At 40.2% G+C, this 18,648-nt stretch overlaps 1 protein-coding gene across 5 annotated transcripts in view; it reads right to left on the bottom strand.

Moving 5' to 3' along the window:
* GRIA1 (glutamate ionotropic receptor AMPA type subunit 1) overlaps positions 1-18,648 on the bottom strand; it is a 114,316-nt gene that overhangs the window by 22,648 nt on the left and 73,020 nt on the right. For all 5 annotated transcript variants that reach the window (XM_008501629.2, XM_008501621.2, XM_030458963.1 and 2 more), the window contains 4 exons: positions 16,292-16,396; positions 14,102-14,212; positions 12,926-13,132; positions 11,431-11,801 (listed from right to left, as the gene is read on the bottom strand). In XM_008501629.2, coding sequence (XP_008499851.2) covers positions 11,431-11,801; positions 12,926-13,132; positions 14,102-14,212; positions 16,292-16,396 — 794 coding nt within the window. The remainder of the gene's footprint in view (positions 1-11,430; positions 11,802-12,925; positions 13,133-14,101; positions 14,213-16,291; positions 16,397-18,648) is intronic.

Genomic DNA, 18,648 nt, shown 5'->3' with positions numbered 1-18,648 from the left:
TACAAAGCCACCTGCATGATAAGATGGTGTAAACAAGACTTCTCTATATAAAGTGAGTGCAAGTTGTTAATAAATGATTTCATACAATCATATTGGTGTGCACATGGAATCCTTAAGCCTCAGCAGACTGTTTTCCCACACATTAGTTTGCATTTACTCATTAGTTTGCATTTACTTATTATCAAACCCTGCTTCCAGGTACAGGAGCCTGGAGTCCTGCCTGTGGTGCTGGGCTTTAACATGGAGTGGTAAGAGAGCTCCTACAAATACAGAAATAGGAATGTTTTCTATTGACATGCTCATGTACCTCTCCCAGTGGTAAAAATTCCTTTTTCAGCTCCACACACAACTTTTTTTTTCCTTTTTTAAAGTCTCTCCTGCTTTTATTTTTCTAATTATTGTTTCAAATAAAAGAAGGAAAAAAATCTGAGGGCTTCTTAACTTTTGTGTATGAGCTGGAGGTCTACTCTTTCTCACCTTTTCAGGCAAACCATTCCAGCTCATCTGAACCCCAAAGCCAAGAAGCTGGTGGAAGAAAGCAACATGGATTGCAGACTCCCAGCAGGAATCCTGTCACAGAGGGAGCCTTGGGGTCACTTGCTGTGTAAATATTGCAACAACTGAACATGTTGTCTGCAAATATGCAGAACCTCCCAGATTCAACAGGGCAATGCATATCTGAGAGGCTTTAACTATAAGTAGCAGTTTATCTGTTTCTTTCTGCCTAATCTAATGGCCTTGGAGAGCAGTATATGGTCACTCTCCTACTGGTTTATTTCTTCTTTTTCGGAATATATTGGCACTTTTTCTCCAATTTCCATTTAATGGGCAAAACTTCTTCATAAAATGAGTTTTCCTGCTTAGTCAGAAATGCATCTTGCCACTTTTGGTTCTCCAGTCATTGGAGCTTGAGCTGCTGTAGTGCTAAGTATAAGCATGACTACACGGAGCAGCTACAAGCTATTTTCAAGAGTTTCACTTAGCATTTTGACTGGCAGAACAGACAGAAAGAAATTCACTGCCTCTCCTTAAGCAGAGGCACATCATGATTCCCCATAATGCAAACTGAGGTATATTAAAGGATGTCTTTAGACAGAGTTTTTTGCTGAGAAACCCATGGACACCTTGGGCTGCTCAGGAGCACTGGTGAAAGAAAGGCAAAGTCATCCTTCTGCAGTCTTGCCAGCTTTGGCTACAAGGAAAAAAAAGTGTCTCTACATGTCTTTGAGCAAAAAATTGACTGTAAAAAAGGGTATTCACATATTTTTCTTACTTTGGATACATTTGTTGACTTTGCAGAGAAAAACTGACAAGGTGACAAGCATAAAATTTTGTCAGAAGCACACACTGGAGAGCCCCAGGAGATTCATTGCTCAGGAACTTCCTCATCCTTAGGTGGCCCCAAATTTAACAGGAGTCATCCTTCTTTTCCAACAATAGCCCATTGTGCTAATGTCCTTTCCTGTGTTGCTAGATTTCTCCCTCAGTCTCTTCTTCAAAGTCTGCTTGATGAAAAAGCTGTCTTTTTGCCCAAAGCTCTAGTATATTTTGGATTTTAAACTACCAGTTCTTTTTTTCCCCAAGATCTTCTTTATCTCTCTGAGCTCAGAATTTAGAGTTCCATTTCTAAGACTTCAGGGCAATGTTACAATAACCTAGTTCATCTTCTAGGATGCCTTACCTTGGTTCTTTTTCCTCTGTTTTGGTTTTTTCTTTTCTTTTTACTGTTTTGTTTTGTTTTGGTTTGGTTTTTGCTGTCTTTTGTTGGATTTGCCAGTCTGCTGAGAGCACACATTTTCTGGGTGGAGAGTATTTTCTGCACTTGGAGATTTTAACCGAGTAATATTCCCAATTATTTTCTTCCTTTTCTGTCTCATTTCTAATTTAGAATGTGATCCCTTATCAAGACTGCACAAGTTATAGTTTCTCTATTTTCACTTTTGAGCCTCTCTTTTTTCTACCCAGGCATACTGTACCCCCTGTAGTGAGAAATAGCTCTGCTCTTTCTCCCCAGCCTGTGTTGTATAGAAGATTTTTATGTGCACAGGAGTGCCTGCCTTTTAACATTAAAACTCCCAGACTGTGAAGGGGAAAAATGTTCAGTATTTTTGCTGCCCCTATTTCACCTGCTAAGATACATTGATGATTTTTTTTTTTTTTTTTAAATTTTGAAGGCTTTGGAAATGCTGCTGAGATGAAAAGCTATGCCCTCCCTCTATTTGCCTCTCTGCAGCCTGGTATCTCATGTCTTATTGAGAGCTTCAAAAAATGAGAGGAAAAATGATTTCTAAAGCATCCTGTATGCTTGACTTCTGCAGCTGGGCCTTTGTGGACCCCTCTTCATGTCTAACACCTATCCAGGTACTTATTTTCACTGCTTTTGCCTTTAACCATTTTGTCCCCTCTTCCTTTCTGCTCCTCTGTTCACACATTTGCTATCCTCATCAGACTGTATTGGGAAAATTCATTAGTGTATAAAACACGCTTTGAAGTTGTCCAAATAATGGTGATGTAACACTTTTGCACTTCTATAGGCTCTTTTATCTGAAGATCAAAGTAGTAAGTTATGGTTATCATGTTTGGATTATTGCTGCTTAGCCTTTGGATCTAAGGGTAAGCAGCAACTCTTCTGGGTAGGCATTAATCAGAATTACTGGATGTTTTTTTTAAATAGATTAAATGTCATGAAGTATGCTGCTGCTGAAAGAAGGGGGTGCCAACAGAAGCTCTATGCCATTTCTTACTATTTGATGATATGAAACAGGAATAATCTGTCTGTCCCTTGGCTTCTTTGATCCAAGTGAAAGCTTAAAGACGACACCATCATGGAGAACTTCAGAGGTGACTCCATGCTATGAGTCTTTCAACTCTGGGTCCTGCCCAAGCACAGCAAATCTCTTGCCCTTTTTTCTTACCATTTTGCTTTTCTCAGTTGCTCAGTTTCATGAAGCCTTTCACAATGAATAACCAGTGGCCACCTCTTTCATATTTCATTTAGGTTTTATCGTCCTCACCTGCCCACTTTGGGGTGTTAGAATGGGCATTGCTCACTGTGCACACACACCTGAACTTCTCACAAGGAAGGGGTATGTTCATCCCCCAGCTTCCATGACAAGTAATTGGAATGAAATCTGGGACAAAAGCAGAGTAGGTACAATAAATACCAAACTCTGGTGAAATAAGAAGTACTCTGTGCTTCCCAGAGGAAAGTCATGAGGTTTTGGCCAGCTCTGAGGATTGAACCAGCAAAGAGCAGCTGTGGATGCTTTGTGCATTGTGAGCCAGAACAATCTGAATTGAGGAGTTCAATGCCCACTTGACTGTATCTAGACAGTGTACACACCATATCTAAAGGATGATAGAAGTGGAACACAACATATGAAAGAGTTCCTTAAGCAGAGATTCCCTGTGAAAACATGTTCAGGGCTTCCCAGCTTAGCCACAAGATTTTTTCTGGAGTACCAACATTAAAGCAGTGTGTGACAAGTGGCCTTGCAGAGGACACCACTTGAGGGAGATGGAGGTAATTAATCTCCTTACAACTCCTATTCTTTGACAAAAACACCATCCTAGCTATAAGAAAGATAAACCCATGAACAGTCCTGACTGCAGCTCAGAGAACATCAGACTCCAGCTGAGCTGACTGCTCAGGGATAACAGGTTATCAAGAGAGACAAAAATGAAAAGAGAAAGTGTGGGTTTTTACTGACTGAAAACTGGCAAGTCAGAGTACAATGTAACAGGGAGTTCCTCAAGCCTCAGAGAGCTTCCCTGTTGGACTCATGGAGAAAGCTGTAAATCTCAGAGGTAACCCTAACAAATCTTAGTGCTGTTCACAGTCTCGAGTCAGTGCCAGAAACAGAAACACCAGAAACACAAGCAGCACCTGCCATTTCCATGTCACGGTTGTCCAAATAAAACTTCCCAATAGATTAAAAACCACTTATCCCCCCACTACTTTAAACTTCATTCTTAATGAAAAATATAGGAAACATTTATTTAGTTTGGAAAAAAAAGTGATTGCAAATATATTTTTAACCTAGTAAATCTGCTTTTGGAGCAAGCATTTGCTTCCTTATTTGAAATATAGCTGGTGGGATGATGAGTAAATCTGTCACTCAATGGGGGAGACTTTCAACAAATTTCTTGCTGTCCCCCATCAACCTCAATGATAAAGGCCTAAAGTTAGACCTGTGGAAGAGTGACTAGATTCATTCATTACCACTGCAGCATTCAGAAAATTTCAGGTGCCAGAGTGTGGAAATCCAAAAAAGACTGATCTTTTCCTTTACAGATGAAGTCACATTTTCTTAGAAATGTTCTCTCATTTCCTAGTTATCTCCATGGTTAGTCCCTCCTTCTAAGTCCTCTGTATCCTTCATTATTTTTCCAGAAGAAAAAGAGGATAGCAAGGAAGACTGTTTAAAAAAAAAAAAAACCATTTTCCCCTGACTGCCACATTTTGGTTGCCATGGAAGTGTGCAAGCTCCAAAGGGAACTGTTCAGTTAGATATTGTGCAATTTGTCAAGCTGCTCCTCTGGTGAGTCACTTTCCCTGGTATGTGCATTTCAGAAATAAGTGTGGTCATCAGTTCCTGGTGATTTGCAAGTACTGCTGTTACCCTGTGACCTGAATTTCCTCTCCCTAGACATAATTAACTCTGCCAAGTAGAGATAATAACAAAATCATTTGGTACACTTTAAAAAGAAGACTTTTCCAGAAATTGGACTCCTAGTTTTTAACTTTTATTCTTAAAAGACCAACCTCAGCTCACCAGTTCAAGCAAATTACCAAACCCAAATGGTCCTGAGCCACCAAGCCTTCTGGATTCATCCCTAATTGTAGCAGGAGTAGCAGAGGTGCTGAACCAACCTTGCTCCCAGCCTGGTTTGCCTGCCCTGTCCCCCAGGGCAGACCCAGCATGAGCTGCAGGTTGCATGTGCTCCCCAAGGAACCAACACACTGCTGCTTCTTTTATTGCAAAAATACACCCTGTGTCTTCAGGCTGCAAAATTAATCCAACTGGTGGCCAGCAACCTGGTCTGCAGGAGCAAGCACAGTGAGCAAGCCCCGGAGAGTATTTAGCAAGCAAGCTCTGCTCCATCATTCCCAGACCTTCCTGTGCAAACAGTGTGAAGACAAAATAGAAAAGCACAAATCTTTCCTCTTTGCTTGTGGGATTCCTGCTTTGGGAGAGCTTGCATAGCTCTCCAGTGACTGTCCAGTTAAGGTATGAGGTTATAATGGGTACTGCAAGAACAGCATCATAATTGTCCATCAGGCCAAAAAGACAGGCAGATGCTTGGAGTGCCAGAGAAGACGCCTACTGAAATCAAGAAGAGCTGCCAAATAAACACAAATGCTCAGCCTCCATTTCAGGAAGGAATTAAAATCCTTTTCATTGCTAAATGCAGCTGGTTCTAATTTCCCTAATTCTAAATTTTTAGCAAAATAAGTAAGTACCCTGCAAATATAAGTTAACAAAGGACAGTACAGAAATAATTCCCTTGAACCAACCAGATAAAATCTTTCAGTGCTAGGAACATCTTGATGAAATTTAAAAGTGCTGCTGTTTTTCAGATTCCCTAGAGGCTAGTTTAGGAATAAACCCTCTACAACTTGTGGAGCAATTTTGCTATTATTTCCACAAGTTCTATGGCTGAAGTCTCCTGTGACTTCTTTCAATTGATTTAAAAAACAATGTAAATAGAAGGAAACATAGCAGAAGAAAAATTTCAGCATTAATTACAGGTACATAATAAATACCATACTTACTCTTCCACAGACAAATCACTATGCTTGAGTGCAACAGGAAACCTGCAAAGGCTCTGGTGAAACACAAGCCCAGCTACAATCTCTATATATCAGCCAGAGTGCACTGCTTCCTTGTCATTAAAAACAAATAACAATGTCCACAAGATGCCTATAAATAATAGATCACAGCTATTGACTGGGTAGTAGCCAACATTTATATCTCTCCTTCCCACCTCAGAGTACATTCGTTCATCATCTCTGTTGCAAACCTCCCCAGCAGCACATTCCCCTTGGCCAGGGGCTCACTGCTGGCTCAGGTTGCTGCAGCCTCCACTGGATTCAGGACTGAGCTCTGTAAGCAAGCTAAGTCTCCTTTAACTCTGTCCCAAGACAGCTGATGGATGGATCTCACCTTCACTTGTCTTCTCTACACAGTCTTGATGCAAGACTGGTCTGGCCCAGTCACTTTGCATCCTTATGGATGCTTGCACAGATCAGCTCAGAACCTCTTCCAGCTCACACATCCCTGATGATGCTCTCAAAACATCTTCTCCCTCTCAAGTCTTGCTCTCTCCCAGACATTGGCTTCATCCAACACTTCACTTACAGCTTAGGCTGACCAGGTTATCTCCAACTCTGTTCTCAGTCATGCAGATAATAATGAGAAATTTCAAGCTGTGTTGTCCAGCTATCGTGTCATGATTTCTTATTATGCTGTGCTATGACTATACATTTTCCTCCTACTTATGGTATGTTTTGATCTGAATCCAAAATACACATTTTGCTTCCACAGCACAGTAGGCAGACAGCCCTTGTGAAGCTGGGTTTATTTTTGATGGCTGTTTAATTTTCCTCTTGCAGGGCACACTGAAAGGCTGCATTTCCTGGGTGATAATGTGTGGTATTTATCTTCCTGCCAAACTTCAAGGGGGACAAGACTCCTGTAGTCACTCAGCGCGAGAAACTGTGTGTACTCTATCTCATGGTACATTCTATCTCATGTTATCTTCACAGGAAGAATAAATGACTTTCTGGAAGATACATTTGAGCCAAATATATTTATTTTTAGTCAAACATAAGTTCTATGAATCACAGGAAGAGTAACTGGATTAAATCTAATAGTTTCCAATGTACAAGAAGTCTCTCCTGGGCTCAAAACATATGAAGCAAAAAGTTTGAGATAACAAAAAACGGGAGATAAAACTAGGAGGCTGATAACAAAAATATACTTTTTTCTCCCTGCCTTTTTATCTTTTTCAGAAAAATAACTCATTTTGTGGAAAATGATGGTATAGATGAAAAATTTAGACAACTTGTTTTGCTGCAGAAGAGGCTGGGAAGCCCAGAGGTACTCTCAGTCTCATTCTATAAAGGCCTCAGGTCCATCCTGAATGAGGAATGGCAGAACCTGCTGGATGTTAGTGAGGTTCCACTCTCCACAGGTGCTACACACTGGGTTTATTTTAAGCTCTAAAGACAGTTTATCAAATTACATTTCTAAAAAATGGTAAAATGCAAGTCATATTTACTTCACATTTCTCTTGCTGCAGGCTCTCCCTATTGGCTGTAGGATATTTATTACCTGTGATGTCTGCTCCAAGAATCTCCTTTCTGGGTCTATATTTCACATTTAATGAGTTCTTTTGCAATTTCATCACTGTTTTCTGGAGTTAAGGTGGCACTTTGCAAATCCTAATGGTTTATGGCCCATTTCAGACTTCACTGGTTTCTGCCAGTTACTACGTACATGAAATGACTCACAACTCCAGAATGTTGCTTTTCCCCCCTCTGGCTCTGCATCAGCCAGGACTTTGAAAGCACAGACCTCAAGGTTTACAACAGCAACCATCTCCTCTCCACCAGAACAAATTAATCCTCATGCAACTGACTGAACTACATCCAGTGGGGCCACTGGCTGGTGATGGGGCAGAAGGGGGACAACCTGTCCCAGTGGGAAATACCCAAGAGCTCACAGCCTCCTATAGTGAAGCTTTGTACCTAAAACTGAGTCAGCCCACTTATGGCTTAGGAGGGATGGATTCCTTGCTCATTCTTATCTTGCAGCATCTAAAGGCACAACACAGACTGGCACCAGCTACTGCTGGACTCTTCATGGCTGGTTGTTGCCTGGCTTCTGTCACACTCAGACAAAAAGACTTCTGAGCTTCAAGGACACCAGTAAACCTCACACCCAGCAGCCTCACTCCTTGGGAGAAGAGAGTATGAGCAAATAACTCACAGCTATGATTTTGGCCATCCATAGGTCATTAGTTTCACACTGTATTTTTACAGTGTTTGGTAGGTTGTGACTATCATGTTTAAAAGCTTGATTGCAGTTTTGGTTCGAAGGATTGTCCTTAAAAAGGACACTGCTTTCCTTCAAAAGCAATTTTTTTTTTCTCTGTGGGAGACCAAAGTTCCCTAGAGACTGGTCTGAGTTTGAGGAATATACATTTGCAAAAGGAAGGAGCTGCTTTGAGCCTCACCACCCACTGTGCTGAGTGATGTGTCTCTGGTTTTGATCTTACTTTTTTTGGTGATAAATACATAGTGGCATATGCACTTAAAACAAATATGCTAGGAGAAAAAAAAAAAAAAAACAAACCTCCAGACAAATTTCCCCTACTACTTCCCAAAACAAAACTGAAATAAACAAACCAAAACCTCTACAAAAACAAAATACACCCCTGCACTTGCTCCTTTCTGCTGGGGAGAGAATGACAGAACAGATGTATAACAGAAGCTATTTATTTTGGTTAATACACTAGCAGGGTGATGCTGAGATTATAGTGATAAGTTTAGAAGCAACCGCATAGAAAATATATAGGAATAAAGCAGATCTCCACCTGCCCACAATGTCATTCTACCAAGCATTCATTTCCAAGCAATGTGTCACAGAAATTCTGCTCCAAGTTCGTGTGAAAAGTACATGTGAAATACGGAGCTCACTCTGAGCCTTTCTGTACAACAACATCCTACAGAAATTCTCACTCTCCTGCTTCCTCCTTGCTTTCACATTTCACAGAAATGTCCCCTTCTACTTGCAGCCACCACAAAGGAACTGTGCTCAGACTATTGGGACTTATAATGATTGCCATATTTCAGTTTTCAAATTTTCTCTTCTCATAAATATTGGTAGCCAGAAAGCGATTTTGTACTCCATGGGAAATTATTGGTTTCAATGAAATTGCAGTTTTCATTATCAGGATGATCAAATTAACAACATTAAAATAACAATGACAGAATCCTTCTCATTTCCCATTTCAAAGCAAAATGAAACAACACTATGAAATAGTGATTTGAAGCATGATTAGCTAGAGCAATTCATTATTCGGACCAAAACCAATGATCTTCCCACAACAGTTTTTATGAAAGCTGTTTCAAAATTTGCTATTCTGCAAAGTCTCAGCTCCATGTTCCTCCCTGGAACACAAACTGGTTATTGAAATGTCCCCAAAGGAAGAAATTCTCTTTCCTAAATAAGAATAATGACGACAAGAGCCACAATGAAAATGGCAATAACCTGACACTAGTGCACAGAGTGGTGTTACAAGAGAGAGATAAAGCTGAAATTCTCTCTGCTGGGAAAACTTTCTGAATGCTCTGGTTGCACTCTTCCTAGTCAATGATCAGGTTATAAAACGTATTCATAAAAGCTGTCACTATTAAAGTGCTTTTGCCCACCTTTTCCCTTCCCATCCCAAGCTTATTAATATTGGGACAAATTTCCATTGGATATCCAACAAGCTGGTTCCTGGCCTCCCCCCCATCCTATGGGAGCTGTGTCAGGATGTGCAGTGTTACCTCCACCTGCCAACTGCATTGTGCCTCTTTGTTTCCCAAGCTTTTATACCATCCCAGAATGTGGGAAACTAACTTCTGCCTTGTGTTTTCACATACAAGACACATATTTCTGTTGATATTTCCCTTCAAGAGAAGGGAGGCAAAGCCCAAAAAAGGAAGGATGGGGGAAAAAAAAGAAAAAGGCAATCTGCTTTTGTTGGAGCATTGTAGCAGATGTCACCATGGCATGTAAATGCAGAGAGTGCATATATTTCCTGTACATTCATTCTCATGACTGGCAGTACCTCTAGTTTGACAAGCAACAAAAGACCAAGGTGTGTGCAAGTGATGCAGAGTTGTGCCCTGACTTGAAGCTGTGGATTGGGTGAATAACAGCTGAGCCCAGCAGTCTGCTGGTTTGGTGCTTGACCTGCCCACAACATTTTGAACCAAGCAACCAATGAACCTCCAGCCAACATCTAGAGCAGACCTCTTGGGAATGATGGGTATATAAGATCCACATCCCAAGCCACAGCTCATTAACCCTTTTTCATCCTCACAAACCTCTGCCCAGGACACAAAACACTGGAGGTGTCAAAAACCTCATCCCTACCTTGCCTGCGAGTCCTGACTCAGTTGAATATACAAATACCACAAGAAAGGCCTCTAAACTGTTGCAGATATTACTTATTGGACTTATATCTTGTGCAAATAAATAACAAAACCTATCAGAGACATGCTTGCAGCTATATAGCTCCTATGCTTTTGATTCTCTTCCTGTTCTTTTTAAATGCCTTTGTATGAATCATTGAGAAGATTAGTGTATCATGGGCTTCTGCAGCAGGCAAATTCTCTGTCTCTTGTGAGACAGCTCTTAAAAATGAAGGAGGTATTCCCAAACATTATTTCAAAATAAATCTCTTCATGTGTGTCTATCACAGATTAACAATTTCTGCACTTCATGTAGTTTTCCAGCCACATTCTATTGTGCTAGCTTTTCCAAGAAAAATTATGTAATCACAAGAGTCATTAATTCATACAGAGAACAAATATCTTCACCAAAAGTCCCTTTAGGAACCTTCTGGATTTTGGATCCTATTGAACTTTCAGGCAGTACAACTATTAACTGAAATGGAAGCCAGAAGGAAAACTTGATACTTTTCTGACCTTTCTAAAGGGCAATAATACTTAAAGCCAGTCAGTACACTTCATAATCTTTGGCACAGACTATATGACCTTTCATAGGGCACCTACTGCATTATTTCTCCATACTTTACTGAAATTTTATAGCTTCTTTATAATGTTGAAATGACCTTTTTTTAATGACAACAAAATAAATGACTTACAAAAACTAGTTGCAAATGTGTGACTTCAGAAAATCTTGTTTGCATTGCTGTAAATTCCCTCCAAAGAACTCCCCAGAATAAATTTAGAACAACATTTTTATGATCATAAATTTGAGGCTCCAAGTTTATGGCTGTGAGACCTGTGAGCCCTTGGGTCCTTTCTGTAACTGATTCAGAAAACACTATGGTTCAGGAAGGGAGGTCAAAGAAGAACATAGAATCATAGAATTGGCTGGGTTGGAAGGGACCTCAGAGATCATCAAGTCCAACCCTTGATCCACTACTGCTGCAGTTACTAGACCATGGCACTGAGTGCCACATCCAGTCTCTTTTTAAATATCTCCAGGGATGGAGAATCCACTACTTCCCTGGGCAGCACATTACAATGTCACAGAATGTCTGTGACACCCTCTCCGTAAAGAAATTCTTTCTAATGTCCAACCTAAACCTCCCCCAGCACAACTTCAGACCATGCCCTCATGTTCAGCATGAAGAAATATTTAATCACATAACCTAGAAGAAGGTTCACTGGGGACAGCAACCCACCTTGGAGAAATATCACATCCTTGCTGCATGAAAGCTCCCAGGGAGAACCAGAGGCTGTTGAATATCCCAAATTCATTTGTCTGATCAGTGGCTGGCTGGTCACGTCCTTCTTCAAACTCCTCAGTGTGCCACTCGTAAGGGCTGAAGCGACTCACCAGGAAGAGGACAACACTCACTCCAATGTAGGCAAAAACAATGCACATCCAGATCTCATAAGCCAAAGGATCCAGAAAAGAAAAAACTCCTGGTTTGGACTTCTGAGGTTTTTTTATCATGATAGAGATACCTAAACTCATAAATGGTTTGGAAAAGTCTATAACTTCTTCTCGAACCAGAGTGATGGTTAACGGTGCCACGGCCACGTCCGCCCTCTGAAAAGGAGAGACAGGAAAGAGATTTGAATTCTAGAGATAAAATGTATCTTGTAACTCATGCTCTCTGTTTGCCCCACTATCTCAAAAGAAATGAGACAAAAACAACTGCAAGAGAAATGTTAAAAAGAAACAGCCTATAATATTGGTGAATTATTTCTGTTTTATCACGACTGATTAGTGGTTCTGTTTTGAAATCACATTTCCTTTTTGCAGCCACTCAGCTCTTGTCTGATTTATCCACTGATGTCATAGACTAATGCAGATGATTTTCACTAAAAGAGCTTTATCATCCAGACATCAAAAGAGGCAAGGAAAGGCCAATAGCTGGAAAAAAGGATGTCAGGATGTTTACTTCCATCAGGAACTTTTTTCTTTTTTTGATCACATAACTGATGCAGGAGAAGAGGAAAAATGTTCCAGTGACACTAATGTGCACTTTCCACTTATTTTACAATCCATCTTGAAAATGGAAAGGGAAATGCAATCAAAATGGCCGTTGGCATATACTGTAGAGCTACCAGCAGGAGACAGATCATCCCTCAATCCAACACAGTGACACAGAGACTTGGGCACTAATGCTCCCTACACAATTTTCTTTTTCCTTACAAAGGAAAATTACATCTCTCTGACTTAAAACACCACAGACTAAGAACTACCAGAGTGAAAAAGTTTTAGAAGTTAGGGTGCAGGTGTAAATCTGGGATGATGGAATGAAAGGCTAGAGAGAAAATGGTCTAGTCCTACTGTTCACCAGTCATCCACTGAGTGTTTGAAATTTTACCCTTTTATTCTGGCATTATCAGGCAAATACAAAATAGAGTAATATTTGGATAGTCAACCCATGGGAAAGTTTGACCTTTCAATACTTGGTCTTCCAAATTGGAAAAAAAAAAGGATCTTGGAACTGTTGAAAGGAAATATTTTGACATTTCCATAGGCACAAAATGTGCTATCTCTCCCCAAATTAAAATGTTTTACTTGGGCTGGTTATAGGTATTGTCAAAGCTGCAGTCCCCAAGAAAGCTCAGGCTGACAGAAGGCAGGGGTCCCATTTATTCCAGAGCTTGAATGTGTTCTCAAGTACCAAGAGCTGATGACAATGGACAAGGTTGGAAACTCACCCCATAAACAAGTTCTCCCACCATGCCATTCCATGTTTTAGTGTCGGGGTCCCGGGCTCCATACTTCCCATCTCTGACAATCTCAAGCCTGTAGTGGTAGCCAACATGCTTGGCAATCTCAGCAGCAAGCTCCACACAGTAGCCTTCATATCTCTCATTGCCTTCAAACTGGTTGGCATTCTTCTTGAGCATCACATATGGGTCTTCCTGGCACAGAGAAGACCAATATTGAGCTATGTTCCACAATTTTACAGATGCATAGAGGGTCTCAGACTAGAGTCCATGTGCAGCTTCTGGTCCCCTTGCAAAATTCTAGCCTTATGCTTCTGTACCAAAGGGCAGAGTCAACACAAAATGGGCTGATTTTAGAAGGTAGAAAGTGCATTTTTAATTGTAACATTTTCCATTTATTCACTCAGAATCTGTGTGCAGCTTCTGCAGTGATGGACTGGACAGGGATGGAGTAACTGAAGGGTTTTGAGTGACAAACCTTTCAGTCGGGTTCTGCAGTGCATTCTTCTTAGTGCATCCGAGCACTGAATTTTCAAAGGCATATCTGTGCCTGTGTGGGCACAGGCAGAATTAAATCTGTTGGGCAGGAGGGAGCCCAAAACATATTTAACTCAGTTTGGGTATTTTATCTTCTCTGTAGACTCAATGATTCAACAAACAAGTTAGTAAAATTTCACGTTTCTGCAGGGTAAGTGTATCTAATGACACAATACATGGTACCATGTATTATGGGATACCTATTATTCTTTCATGATTATAGTGAAGATTTGTTTTTAAAGCTATGATTCAAGCCTATCTGCACAATAGAGCTTATCCTTCCCAAAATTACAGCCCCCATTCTGTGGGCTAAATACAAAGCACAGGTATAATGTTCCTGATTTACCTATGCTGATGCCTCTACTATCTTGTCATAATCTTTTGTATTTTCTACACTTAAGCATGAGAGGTCTTTAATACCTACTTAATTAGCCACAGCAATTTTCAGATACCTTTATGGACCTGGCAGGAAACAATAATTGCTGTTATTATTGTTATTTTTATTATCATTAGTGCTATTATAAAAATGATACAGTACAAAGGAGGGCAAATGAGGGGGAAGAGAGAGTCAACTTCTTCAGGGAGAAGGAGGAAAGGGAGAGCTGTGAGAGAAGTTGCAGCACTTACTAGGATAGTTGTGACTATGTAAGTCCTGTTCTGGAGGCTTGTAGACTCATTCCCACTTTGAGTATCTATGGCTACTGGAACCAACTTCTCATCTTCATTCCAATATCCAATCTGCCAAATATAAAACCAGGATACATCTTTGACAACTTTTTGTAATCTGTGGTAACAGGATTATCAGAGCAAGGTCAGCTTTGTCTGTTCATACCCAACCAGAGATCTCCTCTGATAAATATCAATTTTTTGCTGGTCACATGAGGAACTTCCCCATCCCACCATACCTCCAACCTGAAAATAATGTTCATAATACACTATGGCAGCAGAGTGCTTGTATGCATAGGGCAACAACTGCTGCAAAATACTAGGGGAATATGGCAATTGACTACTACCCCATCCCTATTCCAAAAGTTCACATTTTCCTTGTGTGACTTCTGAGTTCTTTTCTGCATGTCCTGATGCTACAGGGTGATAAAATGCTACTCTGAAGTCAAAAGTCTGCATGAACATGTGGCTGACACTTGGGGTATCTTGAGACAACATGGCAAAAAATCAGGTGAGGAAAAAAACTAACCCTGGCCAGCGTTTAGAAGTTTGGGGTTATGAATAAACAAAACAGCTGCAATGGGATGAAGTCTCACATTGAACTGTGTTTATTAATAATCAGGGATTTGGGCTGACCTATCACTGCTTGCAGAAAAAGCAGAGTGCCACCAAACATCACTGGGAAGGTCATTGTAATGTTATCCATTTTGAGGGCTGGATTTTATAAGAGGTTTTCCATCACCTCATGTAAGTATGCAGCTGCTTGAGCTCTGTTCATATGAAAGGAATTTCATATCATAGTAAATGGGAAAGGGTATTAATACAGGGCACAAGCAGAAGCCTGCTGGTTGCAGATTAGGGATTGTAACAGCTCAGGAGAAAAAAAATCCACGCAGGCTTCTCATCTCTCTTCATTGCACAGAGAAAAAGAAGAGTGAGGAAAGTTGTGCCCTAGGGAAGCATAAATGGAGACATGGATGTTGGGTTTGCACCTCTGACTTGGTGGATCTAAGATTCAACATGCTTTGTGGTAGTGATGTATGTCTTCCAAATAAATATGTTTTCTATCAGTAAATACATAGCAAAATCAAGACATTTAGCACTCAGTTCCTTCTCTTCTAGAAGCTCCCCAGATTGCCATCTTCTTGAAGTTCATAGCCCCAAACTGGCTGTAATACTGCACTTTTTTCTCCTGTAAATACCATGTAGGGGAGGAAGGCCACTTTATATGTCTTCAAAATGATTCTTCTTTCACAATAAGAAATATATCTTTTTTTTCACTTGACTGTGGTGTGGTGTGCTCTGATCTCACATCAGCTGCTCTTACATATAAGCACGAATTGGAAGTAGGGGCTGTAAATTCGGAACTTTCACTATTTGAAGTTTTATTCAGTTTCAAACAAGTATTTTATTTATCAGGGGACTGAAGATGTGCAGAGGGGGTTCAATTAATGTCCCATTCCAAGAGATTTAATAGCTCTCCTTCATAGACAGAATAACTGAGCTACTCCTTGTTCTTCAAATAGGTAGTATTGAACGTGGGACTCAGATTTTCAAAAAGATTAGTGTTTCAAGGGCTCAGCACCCCTGAACAAGGTCAGATTTTTTCAGAGTGTCTAGGATACAGAAATGGATCAAGACTCCAGAACAGCACAAATGTCTGTGTAGCTATCAGGACATAGTTAGTGCTAAAACTCATCACTTAAAGGAGAGAAGAATTAAGTCAACATAAAGGGTTCGTCTCCACTGGTTAGGGCAGACAATTTCTGCCTGTCTCTGCCCTTGCTCATTCTTGAAAAAGAAAAGTGGGAGAGCAAAAAACAGACTGCCTTGTAGCTGAGCCTGAGCCAGTGTGCCCTATTAATACCAATATTGAGCTGGACAAGATTTTAATATTCTGGAAATCCCCACCCTACAGCTGCAATAACCTTGTTACCTTGTTTTTGATAACCCCTTCCATATGTCACATATTTTCATTAATACACCATGAGTTTTCCCTTGTTCTTGGCTTTGCTCATGTAGAGCTGGGAATGTTCTTGGGGCATCTCTGAATTCAAGCTTTCATGAACAGAAACTTCTGTGAGACTTATAACATAATACAAAGTCCAGGCTGGTGCTTGACACAGGATTGCAGGTGGCATCCTACCTTACCTTTCTGATCCCATCGTGTTTCATCTCTATCACATGGAGGGTGTAGTTGGTCCTCCGTCCCTTCTCGTTAAACTGAACGTTACCAGACAGCCCTTCAAAATGGACCTTAAAGACATAAATATCAATGAGAAGAGCAAATTGGTCAGTACCTCCTGCAGTGGTGATGTGGCAGCAGTAAGAGGTGAGATGCAGAAGGATGGAGAGTTCAGTCATGTCTCAGATCCATGCAGGGAAGACAGGACATCTATCTGACACTGGGCTTTCTCTCTAAAACATGCCTGTCTCTTAACCTGTTCTTTTTTCTGTCTTTCTTTTAAAAACCCTTTCTCTTAAAATCTAGTGTTCTATTTTACTTAGCTCTGCAATGCATAGGAGTTAGATCACATGTGTGAGCCCATAACACCCTGGGATGTGACAGTGAGCTAAATCAGCTCTGAACAACTTGGGGTTTAGGATATTTTAGGGTGGTGGTTTTTTTGTTTGTTTGGTGTTTGTTTGGTCTTTTTGTTTGTTGGTTTGGTTTGGTTTTGTATTTTCTAACTCTGATCTGGAGTTGGGATTCTGTTAAGAATTTGTCAGGAACTGTATTTAGAGGAAATATGAAACTGTGGCCACAGCTCTCACTGCCATCTTTCAATAGAGAGGGGTCCATTAGTTAACAGACAAATTTAATTACCTCGGGACCAGCCTAATAAAACCTGACAAACTGCAAATATGAAGTATTGCAAATGAAGTTTGCATAGGAAATTCCAAATCATAAATCTCTTGCTCGTAAAACCACCAAGCTGAAGAGTGTTTTTCATATTACATCCCAACAGCTGAACTTCTCTCAGTGTGACCATTTCACTTGCTGTGGAAGTTCCCAGACTGGGTTGGAGAAGGGATTCTAAGTAGCATCATATCCAGACTGTGGGAACCAGAAACATGGGAGGAAGAGTGCAAATTTTGGTCTCTATAAACTACCTGGCTCATACCACTGGGATTGGGAATCAGAGATTTATCCTCATCCTTTCTACTTGTCCCTGCAACTTAAGTCTTCCCACACTCTGAGATCCTCATAATAAAGACCTATCATGTAGAAATCAGGATGTATCATTACACAGGAAACTTTTTGATGATCTGGTTAAACTGTGGGTATTTTTAAGCTATTATTGCAAAGGTTTGTAATGAAAACACACATCTACCAGTATTTTCTGAAGCTCCTTCAAGTTAAGAGATATTCCTGGTGACATTTGGAGAAACATGTTTTCCCCTGCTCGTAAGACACAACATGCCCATAAAAGATAGATGCAGTATAAAAGCACCATTGGCTTAAGTACTCCTGTGTCTGTTATTTAATGGACCCTTTGCTTTTCTTTTCAGGCCTGATTGATTCTGAAGCTCAGGTCATGGCTGCTTGTACTTTGTAGCTTTATATGCACTAAAAGGCAGGTGTACAGCACTAATTTTTTCTATCTGAATGACTGAAATCTGAATCCTGTGATATCTGTGTGGCACTGAAGTAGAAAAAAGGGTTTCTCCCATTCATCCTGGAGGCTGCAGCACAACTTTTCCATCATTTATCATCCTCTGAGACTCACATAATCACTACAAAATATAGTGAGGACTGATTTCAACAGTGCTAAGTACCAGTAAAGTCAACTGGAGACTTGAAGCATTTAGGCAGATCTGTGTATAAGACATGGGCACGCTTACTGGGAGAGCTGGAGCAGAATGATGCTGTTGTGGCCTCCTGGTTTACAGGGCTGGTCAGTAGTTAGGGGCTAGTTAACTGCTTACAGGTGATGTAACCAAAAAATATTAACCAAAAAAACCCTGTCAAAAACTATCATAATCTTTTCAAAGTACAACTGAAACCTCCTCACATTGATTAAATGCAATATTTTGTGAGCTATTTCCTGGGGAAAAAAAAAGTAATTATCTTTAATAAAAGCATAGGTTTTGCTGAAACGTGTTAGATATCTTTTTTTTAAAAATAATTGCACAATGTTTCAAATTGCTTTTCATCTTTACTGCTGCCATCTATGACTCCTTTCTACACCACACTGAAATAAGGCAATTCAGGAGCTTATTGTGGACATCTGAGTAGAAATAAGTAGAGAAACTTTTTACTTTTAAACAGCTTATAAAATCTTAGGCATTAGAAAATAGAAGATGAAGTGAAAGTACACTGTGAATAGCTGTAAGAATAGGCCTAATTGTGAGTCTTTACAGAAAGGATAATTCAAACCTTCAATCTAATCCTAAATTCTTCTATTTCCAGCTACCTCTTTATTGTTACAAAACTAAATGCTGGATGATGATTAAATTAATAGCTAAAATTTCCCCAGGAGACTTCTTCCCCTGCATGATTCAGA

Source organism: Calypte anna, chromosome 13, assembly GCF_003957555.1.
Source record: "Calypte anna isolate BGI_N300 chromosome 13, bCalAnn1_v1.p, whole genome shotgun sequence".
Lineage (NCBI taxonomy): Eukaryota > Metazoa > Chordata > Aves > Apodiformes > Trochilidae > Calypte > Calypte anna.
Note: the sequence above shows the minus strand (reverse complement) of the source record. Positions and strands in the feature narration are given on the sequence as shown.